Source organism: Nilaparvata lugens, chromosome 6 (genome assembly GCF_014356525.2).
Source record: "Nilaparvata lugens isolate BPH chromosome 6, ASM1435652v1, whole genome shotgun sequence".
NCBI classification, from domain to species: Eukaryota; Metazoa; Arthropoda; class Insecta; order Hemiptera; family Delphacidae; genus Nilaparvata; species Nilaparvata lugens.
This window is the reverse complement of record NC_052509.1, coordinates 4,065,489-4,085,045: the sequence shown is the minus strand read 5'-3', so window position 1 is coordinate 4,085,045 and position 19,557 is coordinate 4,065,489. Positions and strand designations below refer to the sequence as shown.

At 35.6% G+C, this 19,557-nt stretch overlaps 1 protein-coding gene across 1 annotated transcript; it reads right to left on the bottom strand.

Moving 5' to 3' along the window:
* Positions 1 to 278: 278 nt before the first annotated feature.
* Positions 279 to 19,317, bottom strand: LOC111044501 (28S ribosomal protein S35, mitochondrial). The gene is made up of 6 exons (XM_039429971.1): positions 18,853 to 19,317; positions 18,474 to 18,570; positions 16,634 to 16,985; positions 4,695 to 4,874; positions 1,376 to 1,571; positions 279 to 401 (listed from the first exon to the last, which is right to left on the bottom strand). The coding sequence occupies exons 1-6, from the start codon at positions 19,004 to 19,006 to the stop codon at positions 340 to 342; spliced, it is 1,041 nt and encodes a 346-aa protein (XP_039285905.1). The 5' UTR covers positions 19,007 to 19,317; the 3' UTR covers positions 279 to 339.
* Between the last annotated feature and the right edge of the window lie 240 nt (positions 19,318 to 19,557).

Genomic DNA, 19,557 nt, shown 5'->3' with positions numbered 1-19,557 from the left:
CAGAGTCTTCGGGGCGATTTACAGCATTTAATTGGATTTTCGTTTAATAATATTTATTAATTCATTAGAATTTGAATAATTTCAATATCTCAGTAATTCCAATCAATAAAATTCTGAATCTGTGGAACAAGTATAATAATTGAATTTGCTTAGTGGAATATATTTATGCTTAGTTGAATTGCTATTATATTTGCTTAGTAGAATAGTAACCGAAATAATAAATGCATCGAAAATCATAAGTGGGAGCAATCAAGAATAATACAGTACCTACCATTTTAAAATTGATTGTATTTTAGAAAATTACATTCAAACACAATCTATAACTATGAAGTAGTAGGGTTACTGGAAAAGTAGCTTCAGTGAAGCATCTTTGTAGTTCTTAAGAGTTTCTGCGCTTTCGCCTGAAAAAAAACAATTAAATAATTCAGTTTGATTGATTAGAATTGAATCAATTAAATATATTGTACATGAAATGTTCAAATTTGAATCAACACTATCACCATAGAGGAACAATAGCATAAGTAGATATCCCATAGTATCGGCGTTTAAATCGCAACTTTTACTGTTATCTCAAGCCGATAGTCCAGGTAGTTATTTCCCGTGGTAGTCTCTCATATTGCTCCGTTCATACACTCTCACCCGGCCAAAACAGTAAAAATCGATAATAATAGTCAGTAATCGGCTTGAGTTAACAGTAAAAGTTGCGACATAAACGCCCTGTACCATGGGATATCTACTTACGCTATTTTTCTCTATGCTATTACCTAACAGTTGTTTCTCTTTGTTTTTTTCTTATCAAGATGGACTTTCGAAGAGAAGTTTTATAACTACAAGATAAAATCTCCTACTATTTGAGTTTACCCACTCTCAACACTGTATACTGTATGATATGATGATGATAATAGAACAAGCTTTTCATTGATATAGAAAAATAAAAAGAACTATTGGAGATAGTTTATTATTTACTGGAGCATGAAATGGTATTGCAAATAAGCAATTTAGACATGCACCCCACATTTTTTAGAAGTATGATACAGTACTTTTAGAAGTACAGAATACTGTATGATATGATGATGATAATAGAAAAGTTTTCAATTTATTTAGAAAAATAAAAAGAACTATTGGAGATAGTTTATTATTGACAGGAGCATGAAATGGTATTGCAAATAATCGATTTGAACATGCACCCCAAATTTTTTAGAAGATTTTCAAAAATGAAATAATCACAAAAATTCTGTATTTGTTGTAGGTCTTTCATGAAAATGGTTAACAAACATATATAGAAATACATTAGAGAAAGTTATATGGAGTAGAAAACTGTAGAGATAAACCTACTCCAATATATTTGTAGAGATAAATGGGAAAAATGTCCTACCTTTATTGTAAAGTTGTGTTAAGGCCTCTCTGTAATTATCCACTTTACTTTTCCATTCATCAGGCAGATTTTCTTCATTTACACTTGGGTCCATCGCTTTCACAATTTTTGCAACTTTTGGTTTTGAAGGATTCAAATCCCAATCGTAGTATTCCATGTCTGTTTCCAATTTCTCTTTCTCCCATTCTTCGAAATTCTACATGCGAAAACATGATACAAAACAAAGAATTAACATGATGATGCGAATTAAGCCTGCAAAAATTGAATAAACCGAAACCTACACAATTATAAAACAGGATTAATTCAGTTTTATAAAAAAACGGAAGTCAAAGTTTTCACGATCACAACATATCAGACTTCTTTGTGAAGTGAAGGTTATATTATGATACTGTCATAACAATATTCGTCCAACGAGTAACTAGTTGAGATTCAATTTTTTTTGTTTCAATTTATTTATTTATTTCAATTTTCACAATATTACATTTCACCAAGTACATATATAATAACCTCTCTAGCTATTTAGCTATTTGAGAGGTATACAGTTAGAAAATTTACAGACAATAATTATTTTAAAACAATTTGACATTTCCAATGAACACAAAGTCAACAAAAGAAGTTCGAAAACAGTCAGTACAGATTGTCGGTACACTTTTTTAGCATCCCACTTTGTCAGAGTATTTTGATCACAGATATCCATACAGAAGGCATTTGCTGCCAACTTGATTTTCATCGTCTCAGCCACAAATACACACAGGTTACAATGTGATTCATTGTCAAGTCCATCAATTAATCATTAATGGAGTAGCAATTGAAACTGTGCCTCGTTATTTTAATAAACTAGTATCTTAGTTATGATAATTTCATCCAACTCAGTATATTATATTGATTATCTTGATCACCATCTCAATTTCTATTTTACAAGTAATTAGTTATATGTTTGTGAAGTGTGCACATACTAACAGTGCTTCTGTTTACAATATCAATTAAAATTCATAAAACAGGCATTCAAGTACAAGAGGTATTCCATCAAAAAAGTTGGTAGAACAAATTCTACCAAAAAATGTTGTGTTTACTTCCATATAATTGAGATAAAGTAGCTTTCGGCTACCACTCTTGTTATTGTTTGATCTATAAACCTTCTTCCATTATTACTGTTAAATATTGAATGAAACGAAGAATGCAATTCAAATTTAAAACTATTTATTTGTGGAAATGGTACTGAATATAATAACATTGAAAGCGAAATAATAAGAAATTTATAATGTAAAGTCGAGAATGACGATGTAAATTCAGTTTGTATTGAGATGAATAGTACTATACTAACAACTATTTTTAGGGCTATTGAAAATATTGAAACACAATAGTGTAAATCACTTAGGCTGACCGGTTAGTCAAGACAAGACAAGACACGTTTAGTCACAATACTTCACATAGTTGCTTATGAAGACAAATCTAATTGCAATGCCTAATCAGTGTGAGTTGCGTCATAAGCAGCTATGTGAAGTATTGTGACTGAACGTGTCTGATCATGTCTTGTCTTGACTTAACTGGTGTGCGCCTAACCTTACCCTTTTATTTTAACACAACACAAACTATTTTCAACTCTTCAAGAGCCATTTCCAAATGTAAAATTTTAGGCTAGGCGCACACCAGTTAGTCAAGACAAGACAAGACACGTTTAGTCACAATACTTCACATTGTTGCTTATGAAGCAACACACACCATAGTCATTAGTCATTGCAAATTAGATTGCATATAAGTCATTGCAATTAGAAATGTCTTCATAAGAAACTAGGTGAAGTATTGTGACTAAACGTGTCTTGTCTTGTCTTGTCTTGACTATCTGGTGTATGCCTAGCCTTACACTCTTGAAGAGTTGAAAATAGTTGTGTTGTGATAAAATAGAAGAGTACTTGATATATTATATTATTGTGTTTCACTATTGGGTACTATTATGTTCATCTGCGCTTTATTATATAGACTTTATGTACTCAACCAAGATCTATTGTGTTTCACTATCAATATCGGAGCACCGAGCTTCGCTCGTTATTTATTTATTGATAAACAGAACTCAATTTTTAAAATGATTGGGGAAGGACTAACAGGCACAGCCCAAAACTGTTTCTTCCCCGAATTTTGATTTATACACTATAAATATTCCAAAAAGTAGGTTATGTTCCATACACTTGAATTCAGGTCAAATTTTCAGTCCAAATATTTGAAAACATGAAAATACTAATTTAGATTGTTTACCAACTAAATTGAATAACAAGATAATATTTACTAATCACATAAAACTGTAAAATACTGATTAACTTTGAATATTATGATATACCATGTCATGTCAACAAATCAATTATTTTGATCGAGTCTATTAAAATTTCTAGATTTCTTGATCTCCCACACAGGCACAAGCGTCTTCTGTTATCGACAGACGACGAAATTATCATGTTTTTCCAAGGATGAATTATCCTTTTCATGTCTTTCAGCGAGTTTCCCCAGGGATGAGACCTAGTGCAATAGAGATTTTATATCTTAAACCTACTATGTTCCAAATTTCGTGAAAATCATTAGAGCCGTTTTCGAGATCCGTTGGACATAAATAAGCATAAATAAATAATATCGGGGACCGAGCTTCGCTCTGGAGTACAAAAGCATAAAAAATTTATTACGAAAGAAGAAATTATAATAATATGCATAGTTCATACAGAAATGTTCTATCTAATCACAATGAATTGAGATTAATTCCCAGAGGAATGCAAAAATTCCCCTCACAAAGGCCCGGTTGCACAAAAGCCGGTTAAATTTTAATCCTGAATGATTTCACGAGAACCAAATCAGAGAAGACCATTTAAAAAAGATGGTTCTACTGGAATTAATCAGGATTAAAAATAACCCGGCTTTTTTTGCAACCGGCACTAAGTATTGAATGATTACAAAAATTAACAGCTGAGTCATAATTTTGACATAGTCCCACTCTCACGCACTTCCATCATCAACAGACGACGAAATAATTATTATCAGTTGTTTTTCCAAGGATGAATAATAATTATCCTTTTAATGTCCTTCAGCGAGTTTTCCCAGAGATGAGACCTAGTGCAATCGAATCTTTATATTATAAACTGCAATGTTCTGAATTTCGTGAGAATCGTTAGAGCCGTTCTCGAGATCCGGTGAAATACAAACATATAAACATCTTAACATGTCAACAGAAATTGCTCGTTCAATAGTATAGGATAAACTTTATGTACTCACCCAAGATCTATTGTATTTCACTATCATGTAGGTACATAATATGTGCTTTATTGTATGTACTCACCCAAGACTCGTGGAATAAAGCAGTTAGAAGGTAGTGCGCATACTGGTAGTTCTGCGTTTTGAGAGGGCACCGATCAGTGACTATTGTAATGGTGTCAGTTTCATCGTCGTGGCGATCGCGAACCAAACGCAGGAATTTGTCACGCGAATGTCTGTCCAACGGCAGCCTTCCCAGTTTGAACTGAAAATTAGTCAGCTTAGAATTTATTCAATCATTCATCGATACAATTAAAGATCACATATTGTATATTTTCAATAAATAAATCAATGACTCGCCATCAAATTGTCTTTTTTAGGGCTACTCTTAAATATGAATAAAAATATAAATCCAAGTACCCTTTTAAAATTGTACAATTTAAAATCAATGAATATGACTGGGATAGAACAACAGGCTTGGCACAATACTATTCTAATCCAAAATTTTGATACATACAAAATTCATAGGGAACAAATACTTTAGTTGAATCAGTCCAAGGATGGTATATGGCTCTCCTATACACTCTGCTTGGAAAAAAAATTAGCTGCAACCATTACAAGGCAGTTGCATAGAGAAAATGAACCATGAATACCTTAAAAAGATACGATTACATGGAAATGATATATTATCTTCAAAAATTCATAGGAAATAGTTATTTGTGCAACTAGTGCGCAAAGTGACAGTTTGCTGCACCGAAAGAAACGTTTTCGCCACACTGCACAGAAAGCAGCTGTTTTCCAGTCCCTACGTAGATCTGAAAGACCTTGTTTGCAGACGACGTCAGAAAAGGGTTTCTTTTCCGGGCTAGGCCAGAAAGTTGTCTCTTTCCAGCCGCTCATGGAAGTAGTTAATAAGTCATCCGCTAGATCGGGCGAGTGGCCACTTTCAGCATCAGCTGAAGTAGCCATGATTTCAGTTCCAGTTTCGAATCAAACAAATTCGCTTCGCAACCAGTTTTATTCAATTATTTATTGTTGATTAGTGCATTCCGAATTTTCAAAAATGCTTGAAGATGACTGTGGTATTCCAAGTGAAATTTTAAAAGAATCTGAAATCCGGACTGCAATCTTCTACCACTAAAATCAAGAGATAGGTACGATAGCTTACCTAGTTTTTTAATTAATTAATTCTTTATCTCTATAAAATTCAATATAAATTGATTACATCATATTTGAAATTTATCAAATAACGTAAAAGAAGCTGTTAGAATTTGAATCAACTTTATCCCTCCCTGTGTAACTGATTTAAGCCTTCTGATATTTTATAATTTCCTTTTGTTATTTTATTCCTCTGAACTATTTTGCTTACTAATTTTACCGTATTCCTCTGAGATTTATATTATTAAATTATTTGAGATTGTCATAATAATATTTTATTACCGCTGGGTTACGGTACCATGTTTCTACAGAATGTATCCTGTAATTAACTGTCCAACATTGCATGTTAACCACTCTGGTTAACATCAACATGATGCTTGTATCTATTAGATTTTATTCTATTTCTTTTGTTCCAAACAGGTTTTTTTTTTATTTTACCATTAATTTTGAACGGACCGGACAAAATAATACCAGGATAAATACAGGATGAAGGAGACTACACATTTTCCATAAAACTCAAGCAAATTCAACCAAATATTTTGGAATTCCAGTACAGTATGAAAATTGAATTTCAATTTACAATTCGAAGTGGGGTAAGCAGAACACTTGTTTTACAATTCGGCTTCTAATTCAACCAAGTCCATCGAATTTTATGAGTTTCAAACTTAGTTAATCGTCGCTTATTCTACGATTCCACATCACACTGAAGCTTCAGTTGTAGGCCTACCGGGTTACTAACATAGATTTAATAATCAAAACTTGTAAACTGAATATTTTGTAACTTCAGAAATGAAATTGATTTTAATGTTGAAAATATAAGATTCAATCGGACTTGGCTTAAATTTTATTTCAACCAGAATTGCCAAAATATTCACTGGCCCTCATGACCAGCATTGCTTCCTACTTGTTAGGCAGTCTTATTTGAGATTACTCAATAGGGTTGGTTACAATTGGTAGCAGAACGTGGTTATAGATATTTAGCCTTGTCGGTTGACCAGCCAGCGATTTCCTTTTCTTCTTGTTCTAAAAGACTAGCTGTGGCATCTCAAAACGTAGCATGTGATTGAATTATGAAATATCTAAATTTTTACTACAAAATTTTTCTTTAAATTATGCTAAAGTAGCATAAAATGTAAATCTACAATGCCTGATTGAATTTTATATTTGAATAACCCCAGTTGGGTAAGTTATACTTGTAACTGTCTTATGTTGTAGGTTATTCTGCTATTCTATCGAAAATCTCATATTGCCTAGTTTTTTAATTAATTAATTCTTTATCATCTATCGAAGTAACCAACAAGGCTTCGTCCAGTTGTACCAATCCAACAAATCAAAATTATTAACTAGAAATTTAATAAAGGGATATTCAAAGTTATGTCCAAATAAGGAGAAAATAAAATAAATAAAATAAAATTAAGTAATTAATAAATTTTTGGTACAAACCTCCACAACTGGGGGTATTAATTAGGAACCAAATTGTACCAGAAATTTATTAATTACTTAATTTCATTTCTGAAGTTACAAAATATTCAGTTTACAAGTTTGATATTAAATCTATGTTAGTAACCGGTAGGCCTACAACTGAAGCTTCAGTGTGATGTGGAATCGTAGATAAGCGACGATTAACGAAGTTTTGAAACTCATAAAATTCGATGGACTTGGTTGAATTAGAAGCGAATTGAAAACAAGTGTTCTGCTTACCCACTTCGAATTGTAAATTGAAATTCAATTTCATACTGTACTGGAATTCCAAAATATTTGGTTGAATTTGCTTGAGTTTATGGAAAAATGTGTAGTCTCCTTCATCCTGTATTTATCCTGGTAGATTATTTGTCCGGTCATTCAAAATTAATGGTAAAATAAAAAAAAAAACCTGTTGGAACAAAAGAAATAGAATAAAATCTAATAGATACAAGCATCATGTTGATGTTAACCAGAGTGGTTAACATGCAATGTTGGACAGGTTAATTACAGGATACATTCTGTAGAAACATGGTACCGTAAGAACAGCGGTAATAAAATATTATTATGACAAATCTCAAATAATTTAATAATAATAAAATCTCAGAGGAATACGGTAAAATTAGTAAGCAAAATAGTTCAGATGAAAAAATAACAAAAGGAAATTATAAAATATCAGAAGGCTTAAATCAGTTACACAGGGAGGGATAAAGTTGATTCAAATTCTAACAGCTTCTTTACGTTATTTGATAAATTTCAAAATAGGAGTAATCAAATTTATATTGAATTTATAGATGATAAAGAATTATTAATAATTAAAAAACTAGGTAAATATGAGATTTCGATAGAATAGCAGAATAACCTACAACATAGAGACAGTTACAAGTATAACTTACCCAACTGGGGTTATTCAAATATAAAATTCAATCAGGCATTGTAGATTTACATTTTATGCTACTTTAGCATAATTGAAAAGAAAAATTTTGTAGTAAAAAAATTTAGATATTTCATAATTCAAATCACATGCTACATTTTGAGATGCCACAGCTAGGCCTTATAGAACAAGAAGAAGAAGGAAATCGCTGGCTGGTCAACCGACAAGGCTTCGTCAGTTGTACCAATCAACAAATCAAAATTATTAACTAGAAATTTAATAAATGGATATTCAAAGTTTGTCCAAATAAGGAGAAAATAAAATAAATAAAATAAAATTAAGTAATTAATAAATTTTTGGTACACTAGTCCTCGGCCTACGGCCTCGGACTTGAAAACCGATTTCGAGCTGGAAAAATCTCATTTTCTGCTCTAGGTGCGAAATATCTATTACGCCCGAGCCGTAGGCGAGGGCGGAATGGTTTGTTGAGTGCAGCAGAGGAACTTTGCGCACGTATTTCACATTAAGTTTTTCCTACAGTTACCATTGAATATGAAAAGTGAGTAATTATGGGTAAAATTGCCTGAAATGCATCAAATGTTTTTCTGTGTCATTTATTATTGATAAAAACCTAATCCTAAAATCCTAAAGTCCTCGTTGTCTTGGTTATAATATATAATGAATAATAATTAGCACGGTGTGCTGGTTGCACCTCTGCTCACTATAGCAGCCCCAGTCACTATTACCAACTCCATTTTGATTTTGCTGCACTGTTGCTCCATATAACCTACTAAGTATTTTGCGTTGCCATGTTGCAAATCTGGAGTGCAGAAAAATTTTTCCCGCACTAGAGCGGAAAAGTGATTATTTGCGTTCTGTAATCAGTGCAGCAATGGCCACTTTTCAACGTAACTGTAGGAAAAACATATTTCAGTTGAATCAGTCAAGGTCCAAGGATGGTATATAGCTCTCCTACATACTCTCCTTGGAAACAGTCCACAAAAATCACTCTGACTCTAAACATTACAAAGCAGTAGAAGAGAGAAACTGAAGCATGAGCACCTTAAATAGATACGATTCTATGGAATATGGTATATTATCGTCAAATAGAGATGAATTTCTACTTATTATTATCAGTGTCCGTTTCCAGTACAGTGAAATTATAATCCCTACGAGTTCTTATGAGACTATTGCCACTCAGCCCGGTCGAGCAAGTACGAATAATCCCTTTAGAGCTCAATGGAATAATATTTGTGTGAACTGGACACGGAATCTGTTACTGGTAAGTGGGAATGGAGCTTAATTTTCAGTTCTACTTTCTAGTTTTTTAGTTTCTGTAATGTTATGAAGGTAACGTTGTGATGAATATCGATATTGAATGAGAACGAATTCAAACAATTAAACAAATGAAACATTGAAACAATTTTGAGATTCTAGTTTTGTTTCTTACACCATTATCAATCTCTTTTTGACAATTTCAAGTCTTCTTCATTCAATTCGAATGACTCTGCTAACTGGTTAACAGCATATTATAGTACAATTTCAATGGAGAACATCGTTCATGCTGAAACCAAGAACCAGCTTTCGGAGCAGACATGTAGCGCTGGAGACAGCAGCTGAAAGAAGAATATATTTCCCCCTGAGTGAAGAAGAGCTATTAATTGCCTACCACCACAGGGCTGATAAGAGGATGACGGCTGGTAATCCTCTCCAATATAATGAATGGAGGACTCTCAATAAGTTGAGGATTGGCGTCTCAAGATGTGGGAGCACAACGGAGAGATATCGTTATAATGATGTCGAGAATATTGTGAGTGTGGTTTCCTAGAGCCCCCTCATCACCTAATGGTCTGTGAGAGTTTCAGTGTAGTAAGCCAAAAATAGGACATATTTTAGTTGATTACAAGGCGATATTCATTGCTAAATATTGGAGATAGGTAATGTGATTCAAGTCAGGACACGGGGAGTAAGTGTGGAAAGCAGAAGATTGAATGAGAGACATACTATCAGGAAGAAAACATGAGAACAGAATGTACAGAACATTTTGAGAAAACTGTATAAGAGAACAGACTATCAGGAGGAAAACATTGACATATGAAAACTATGACTTGGTTTTATTGTAAAAAAAACTCGATTCTATCGAATCCAATATCACATTTTGGACAAAACTGGATCAAGTCGGATGTTGACAGAAACATTTTTTCAACGTTCTGAGTTGTAGTGAAGGTGATATAGAGGTTTACAAACAAAAAATCTGGTGTGGCGCACTCACACAACTTTCCTTGCCGTTATGAAAATTGATCAGTGACCTGACGCTTGTGTTCCGCGCATCTCAAGTCTACTATTCAAAGATTTGAGCCAGCTGGTGACAGGGCAATAACGCTGGAGACATATGAGGTCTGCTATATCTTCATAATGAATCATTCAATAGAATCAACAGTTGCCAACAGTTTGCAATAATTGGATAATCACATTTTCTAGAAATTCGAGCTTATTTTTAATTTTAGGTGAAAATGTTACTGAACATTAATTGTAGAGATTCTCATGCTCAATCTTTTCCACTCGAAATTTTTTGTTTAAATTGTATCTGAAGCCTGATAATTGAGAATCTAAAATCAAACTTTGCATAGATGGGGCGGAGCTCCTGAAATTTTTACAGATATGGGACTTTTGGCAGTTGATAGAGCTTATCAATGACTATTCTAGGTATAACTTTAATGAAAATCGTTGGAGCCGTTTTCGAGAAAATCGCAAAAATCCCTGTTTTTGACAACATTTTCGCCATTTTAGCCGCCATCTTGGATCGCATTTGATCGAAATTGATCGTGTCGGATCCATATAGTGTAAGGACCTTAAGTTCAAAATTTCAAGTCATTCCGTTAATTGGGAGATGGTATATCGTGTACACAGACGCACATACACTCATACACACACACATACAGGCCAATACCCAAAAACCACTTCTTTGGACTCAGGGGACCTTGAAACGTATAGAAATTTGGAAATTGGGGTACCTTAATTTTTTTCGGAAAGCAATACTTTCCTTACCTATGGTAATAGGGCAAGGAAAGTAAAAATTGTACAATGTTTGCAAAGCTGAGTTCATCTATGATATAATGTAAACAATATTGTCAGGTTTTCAGTTCGTAAAGTTTTCAGCTTGTCAGGTACTTCAAATTTTCAGTTTGTCAAGCTTTCAATTTGTCAAGTTTTCAGTAAGCAAAGTTTTCGGTTTGTCAAGTTTTCAGTTTTGGTTCCACTCTCACCTAGTAGATTTTCACCTAATGCATGACTTGAATGTAGCTACTCACACTAAACGCAACGAGCAAGAGAGCAAGCGTTCAGTGTGAGTGTTCCTATTACTCTTTCCACATTTTGTTTCTCATCTGCACGTTTGATAATGCATAACCAAGCTTGCACTTGCACTAAGCTTTCAAGAGCAGCCCATCATCAACTCTTGGAGTTGCTCCTGACTTACTGTCATTGAGCATTTTTATAATGGCAGAAGCACGAAAATCAGCCTATCGACTGAAAGTTGCAGGCCAATGGAGAGAAGGCCTGTCCGGAACAGGCCATTGCACAATCACCAAAGTTGTTGCTCACAGCCCTGTGCTTGAAATGACGTCAGATGTCATGAGTACAGATTTACAGGTTTGTTTTCACTAAACCTTTTTCTGTTAAATTCAGCTCCAGAGAGGAAGAGAGTGGAAGTCTGAGGAAGGGCCCTATCTCTAAAGAGGTAGCCTTGTCTGGTACACGGACGGTTCTCTCATTGAAGGGAAATCTAGCTATGGGGTGTAAAGAGTTCACCCAGAGTTTGTGCAATCTGGGACAACACTGTACCATCTTGCTGGCAGAGATTTGGAGCATCATGGCTTGTGCCAACATAGGCATTGCAAGAGACAAACATATGGTAATCCTGTCAGATTTTTTTTTTTTTTTTTTTTTTAAGATTACGTCCTAAAGACTCCAGTCATGGAGTATAAGACAAGTCATGTTATTACATAATAATTCTAACACTAAGTAGTTCAACCTAGTTTAGGTTTGAAAGGAATTCTTGTACACTATAAAAAGCTTTATCAACTAAATATTTTTTCATTTGTTTTTTGAAAATCTTCAAATCATCATTACTTTTCAAGATATGAGGTAGCTTGTTATAAAATTTCCTACCAATATAATCTGGTTTTTGTTCAAATAACCTACTATTGTGACCCATTATATGATAATCTGCTCTGTTTCGCGTATTATATTCATGAACATCTGAATTCTGGATCACACCACTCTTTTTCACATGCATTACAACTTCATATACATACAAAGATGGCACAGTTAATAGACCAAGCTTTTTAAATAAAGGCCTACAAGAGTCTAGCCTATTCACTTTCTCTATACATCTGAGTGCCTTCTTTTGAATCTTAAACACTCTGTCCATATTTGTTGAGATGAATTACCCCATACTAAAATAGCATACCTAATATGAGATAGTATAAGTCCATGGTAAGCAGTTAACAGTAGTTTTTTATCATTCAGCCTAGCAAGCTGCCGCAGGACAAATACCACAGATGATATCTTATTACATATCCTCTCAATGTAAGGATGCCATGTTAATTTCCTGTCCAATAAAATTCCCAAGAATGCTACTTTCTCTTCTTGGTCTAATTCATTTTCCTCTACAAACACATTTATTTCTCTATCCTCTACTGAATTATATTTACTTTTGAATTGTAGGAATTGACATTTCTTACTATTTATTGTTAATTGCCTTTGCTTTGAGAATTGGACAATTGACTGTACTCCAGTAAAAGCATTTATTTCTAGACTATCTAATAAATAATTGTTAAAGATAAGCGATGTGTCATCAGCAAACAACAGAGCTCTGTGATCTTTTAACTCTTTTGGTAATTGGTTCACATACAACAGAAACAGTAAGGGACCCAGAATTGAGCCTTGAGGTACTCCAGCCTGGACCTCCAGTTTTTGAGATTTAATTTTTACTATTTCATTCCCATCCACCTTGGTAAGCTCAACACACTGGTTTCTACCTATGAGATATGATTCAAACCATTTTAGTTCTATACCATTCACACCTACAGTTTTTAGTATTTCCAATAATATTCTATTAGTCCTCAGGCTCTGAGATAGTCCTCAAGGCTCTTGACTCCAATGAAATCAAGTCTAAATTGGTGAGGGAGTGCCACAAAACACTCAGCAGGCTTGCAACACGCAACTCTGTGCATCTTGGTTGGGTACCTGGCCATGTAGGCATAGCAGGTAACGAGCGTGCAGATGAGCTTGCAAACCGGGGTTCCAGTATGCCATTCTTTGGTCCAGAGCATTCTTTGTGGCATAAGCAAACAACAGCCGTCCATACAATAAATTAATGGTCCAGGGACTTACATGACCAGCAATGGCAAGGTCACCCTGGTCAATCACTTGGCAAAAGGCTTCTGGCCCTTGCTTCACCAGCTGGCTGGTGGGTCTGGGTAGAGGTCAGGTCAAGCAGTTGATTGCCCAGATAACTGGACATGGCCACTTCAGGAAACATCTCCACACGATTGGACTCAGAAATGAAAGTCAGATGTGTAGGCTTTGTAATCAGTCTGAAGAGACTGCCAAGCACATCATACTGGATTGCGAAAGACTTGGGGCTAGAAGAAGGGCTCCGTTTGGCTGTAAGCAACCAGGTGAGGAATGGGATGTTGGTGTAGGGAAGAAATTCCTGGACCTTGTAAAGGACACAGGAATTGGTTTGCCTAACTAACATACTTGGGACACACAATAAGCTTCGGTTGACGTGTGAGGCTCTTTGAACCTTTGAATCCATCCCTTCAAAAACATAAACATGAACATAAGCTTGCACTTGCATTCAATGTGATAATACTCTTACTATTATATAACTCGTGCTTTGAAGAATTGTTAGTTTAAATCGATTGCATCAACCGCTGCATAAACTTCTACAGGAGAACCATTGTTGATGAATAGACTCACCCTGATAGTGACAATCCTACCCAAGGAGCCCCATATACAATCCGGGTCCTATAAATTTGCCTATCGGTGGAGCTACAATACCTATCGCCTATATACCTATTTGCCTATCGGCGGCAACTCGACTACAATACTACTCGTTCAAAAACACAAAAAAAATTGAAAATGTATCTTTCCATAAGCATCAGATGCTCTTTTGTATCTTCTCAAAATCAATAAGTTGCTTGATTCATGAAGAATCTTTGTATGTAGGGAGCTTCCTCCATCTAGGGATCCAGTAAGTTCTCTGAAACTTAATGTTTTTGCAAAGCCGTGAATGATACCCCGCGAACTTTGCCTATATGCCGTTTTAAAGTCACGGAGGCGGAGCTACAAGACGCGTACTGTAAGGCTCAACTCACACTACTTCGACCCAAATCGTACGACTCCAGTCGAGATACTCCAGTCTCTCGACCTTACGACTTTTTTGCTCATTGTCACTACTTCAGTTCCAAGCTACTCCATTTCTAACCTCACATTATGGTGTGGCGCAATCACACAACTTTCCTTGCTCATTGAACTGTAAGCCCCATTCTTAAAGGAGAATAATTTATGGGAATAACATAATGACGATTGGCAGCAACATATTTGAAACTACGATCAGACTACTGTATATGTGTATATATAATTGTTTTAAGAGTACTTTTCCCTTTGTGTAAATTGTGAAATTCGATGATATTTTCTAAAAGTCGTCGAAACAATTGTTCTACAGATGAAATATCTCGACTATGTGTTATTTTTATAAACTGCTCTACCTACCTACCTACCTCATGCACGAGAAGGAGGTTACAAAGTCCATTTCTCAAGGATGGGGTGGACCCCCCATTAGTTTCCCAGAAAGGAGACTCATGCCAGTTAATAGAGCTGATAAATAACTACACAGAGTATGAATTTGAAAAAAAATCGGTCAAAGTCATTTTTGAGAAAATCGTGAAAAACATGTTTTTTTGGTAATTATCTGCCATTTTTCTCAAGAATATTACGGAGCTCCTGCAATTTTCCCAGAAATGAGACTCATGTCAGTCGATAGGGCTTATGAATAGCTATCCATTGTATAAATTTGAAGAAAATTGTTAGGGCCGTTTTCAAGAAAACCGTGAAAAAAATGTTTTTTAGTGATTATCCGCCATTTTTCTCAAGAGTATTACGGAGCTCCTGCAATTTTCCCAGAAATGTGACTTATGTCAGTTGATAGGGCTTATAAATAGCTATCCATGGTATAAATTTGAAGAAAATCGTTAGAGCCGTTTTCAAGAAAACCGTGAAAAACATGGTTTTTTAGTAATTATCCGCCATTTTTCCAGCCATCTTGAATTGAATTTCTTATTGTCGGATCCTCATGGTATAAGGACCTTAATTTTAAAATTTCAAGTCAATCGGTTAATTAAAAATAATAATGATATCGTGTGACCTGGCTGGCTCAGGTCTGGTGTCAGAGTTTTCAGGTCGCAACTGATCAATTTCAGGGCCTCTGACATGACCTAACGACTGCTTGTTAGGCAGCCGGGACCGACGACTTAACGTGTCCATCCGAAACACGGGAGTGCCCTGAGAAAAATATCTTGCCCGGGCTGGGATTCGAACCCGGGTCTTTGGATTACAAAGCCAGCATCTAATCCACTCGACTACGGCCACTCCATCGGTTAATTAGGAATGGAGTTATCGTGTTCACAGACATACACACATACACACACACAGACCAACACCCAAAAATCATGTTTTTGGACTCAGGGGACCTTGAAACGTATAGAAAAATTGAAATTAGGGTACCTTAATTTTTTTTGGAAAGCAATACTTTCCTTACCTATGGTAATAGGGCAAGGAAAGTAAAAATATGAGATCCAATTCGTCACTTCTGCGCATGTAACAAATTTTATAATATGAATTATGAATATATTGTTTTATCTAATTCTTATCTAAAATTATAAAATATAACCTTACTTTCATTAAAAATGCATGGTACTATGCAACTCATGAGGTCGAGGAGACTAGAATCGACTGGTCTGAGTGACACTATTTGAAAACACATGCTGCGTCGAGAAGAGACTAGAGTTGCAGTCTCTTCTCGACTTAAGTCGCGTAAAACTTACTCACTTAATGTGAGTTGAGCCTTAGGTTCAACTCATACTAGTCGAGATCATGTGTTTTCAAATGGTGACACTCAGTCCAGTCGATTCTACTCTCCGCGACGTCACAATTTGAAAACACATGCTCTCCACTAGAGTCGCAGTCTCTTCTCGACTTAAGTCGCGTAAAACTTACTCACTTAATGTGAGTTGAGCCTTAGGTTCAACTCATACTTACCTGACTCAGGTCGAAAAGAGACTCGACTCTAGTAGTCGAGATCATGTGTTTTCAAATGGTGACACTCAGTCCAGTCGATTCTACTCTCCGCGACGTCACAATTTGAAAACACATGCTCTCCACTAGAGTCGAGTCTCTTCTCAACCTGAATCGCGTAAGTCTGAGTTGAGCCTACGAGAACCGTTGTTAATGACGAGACTCACCCTCATCGTGACGATCCTAGCCAGAGGGTCGCGTATGGTGGGCGACGAATGGCAGTAGTCAGTGGTGATGACCTCAATGGGAAAGTGGCGTTCACACTGTTCGTCCGTCTCCAGCCCAGCCGGCCACGGCGAGCAGAACTTCTTGAGCGCGTCGCAGTGCTTCTTGATGGCAGGCGGCGTCAGATGCAGGAAGTTGGGGATCTTCATCAGCTCGGCGTTGCCGTACTTGTCGGGGCTGGCGCCGTGTCGGTTGCGACCCTGTCGTACGGGCAGAGGCACCACGGCCGGGTGGAAGGTACGCGGGCCCGGCCACACGTCCGACCACGTCTGGTCAGTCGACATTTTCGTCGTTCTGTCGGACAGAATGTGAATTATTATTGGTAAAGATATTGAGGGGTGAAACAAGGTATAGTAAGGTCCACGTTATAATGGCAGTGTGTGATTTGCAATGGTGATGCTATCCTTGTCTATCGTTCAACAAAGCAGATGGCGCTATCTCTTTCACGCATTGCGATGTTGCCACATCGTTCATCAACAATGTAGAAATTCAACTAATTGACAAAATATTTTATCTCAATCATGAGAATTTATTACTACATCTTTAAAATAGTTATTTGTGCAACTAGTGCGCAAAGTGACAGTTTGCTGCACCGAAAGAAACGTTTACGCCCGAGCCGTAGGCGAGGGCGGAATGGTTTGTTGAGTGCAGCAGAGGAACTTTGCGCACGTATTTCACATTATGTTTTTTCCTACAGTTACGTTGAAAAGTGGCCATTGCTGCACTGATTACAGAACGCAAAGAATCACTTTTCCGCTCTAGTGCGGGAAAAATTTTTTCCGCACTCCAGATTTGCAACATGACAACGCAAAATAGTTAGTAGGTTATATGGAGCACCAGTGCAGCAAAATCAAAATTAAGTTGGTAACTGTGACTGTGGTGCACGTTTTAATAATATTGAGGCGGTGGATGTGAGGGGGGGACAGCGACAGCTACCTCATTCAGCACACAGCCGCCCCCCCCCCCATTCAAACACACATACTACATTCTATTTTATTTATTAATAATAAAATTACACAGATATACATTTGATGCATTTCAGGCAATTTTACCCATAATTAACCACTTTTCATTTCAATGGTAACTGTAGGAAAATATATTTTCTTGACAAATAAAATATGATTGACTATTTTCAACAATAATGAACAGTTAAATTCGTCAGATACACTAGTATCAGCTGTTTGGGTGGCAAGGCTGAGATCTGGCAATCCTTTTCTCCTACCTTCCTACACTGCCATTATAACGTGGACCTCACTAAGCAGGTACCGCCATTTTCTGCGTTCTGTCGGACAAAGAAGATGAAATATTCGAATTATTGTAGCATATAACAAAGAATGAAGCTTGCTCATGTCCACCGACATTTTCGTCATCCTATCGGAAAGTAAATGAATTATTGGAAAAGATATTTAAAAAAATGGAGCATGGTTACAAATATTTTAGTCTTCCTGTACAGAAAGTACATGAATTATTGATAAATAATTTGAAGAATTAAGCATGGACGTCCGACATTTTTGTTGTCCTGTAGATAAAATAAAAGAATTATTAGAAAAACAATATTTACACTGCTGGTAAGGCCCAACAATACGTGAGTCTTAGACGGGCTCAATTTTTTTCTGCTCGTTAAGCGGATGCATTGTATCTTATGGGAATTGAAATAGCCGCTCCCCATAAGAGACATTGCATTCTTCAGATGCGTGAAATAAGTTCTGCCTAAGGAAGCCTGGTTGGGCCTATATTTAGAGTCCAATGTATTAATATTATGTTAAATGTGACCTAACTCACCGTGGAGGTGGGACAACAGCCTTGGGTTTCATCGGTCTTCGCTGAAAGGGTTGCTTCTGTTGATGAATGCGTTTGAGATCGAGCACTCGAAATTCATCTGAAATTTAAATAATAAAGGATAAAATTAGCCATGAGGTAAATGTGAGTAGACTACTGTTTATGAATAGTAAGGTTAATGAAACTGTAATAGCTCTTGTTGTAATGTTTATATATTCAAATCCTGAAATTGAGATGTTGGGCTTTGATATCAATTTACCTATATGCTACAAGCTTTAAAACAAATTTATGATAATGAAAATGGAGATATATATGCTTGATCCAATATTTTTAAAAAACAATAATGATAAAGATAAATTTGAATAAATTGAAAAAAGCTTACCATCATCATTGATTGTCTGCTCATCTTTTGAGCTAGTTGATGCTCCATTAACAAAGCTACTTGACGTTGTAGAAATAAACCGCAACTTAATCAGTTGGTGAGATAAGCCTAGTATTTTATTGCAAGAATCAAAAGAAGAATTTAAATGCAACATTGTGATATGTAAAACAAATACTTTAATTTTTGGTAGTTATGATCTCCCGGAACTTGTTCATTCACAATTGAAATTGTTCAATCAGTCATCTCTATTGAGAAGTGCTATTTACAAGGAAAGGATCAATCATTATCAATGAATATCAAACTTAAAACATATAATGGATAAAAAAAGAGATGAATTATGTTTAAAATTAGTTATTATTATAGTAGAAACACAGGTTAGCTTGCGATTTGCGACCTCGGCTCGAAGCTTGAACACAAATATAGGTTATGTATGTATCGTATATTCGTATCGCTTCAATTTCCTGAGTCGACATAAGTGTATCGATCACAATCAACTCTTGATGTATTCAGACATAAATAACTTTCTAGGTAGATTTATAGAATAAAATTCCTAGATCGATAGATAAAATTACATGTTCATTTTTAAAATTCAATTATTGGCAGAGGATCTTGAAAATTTATCTCTTGAAATGTAATTAAATGTTCATTTATGGGTTGGTGCTCTTGTTTCTCACCATCGATATTTTACTATCGAAACAGGTTAAC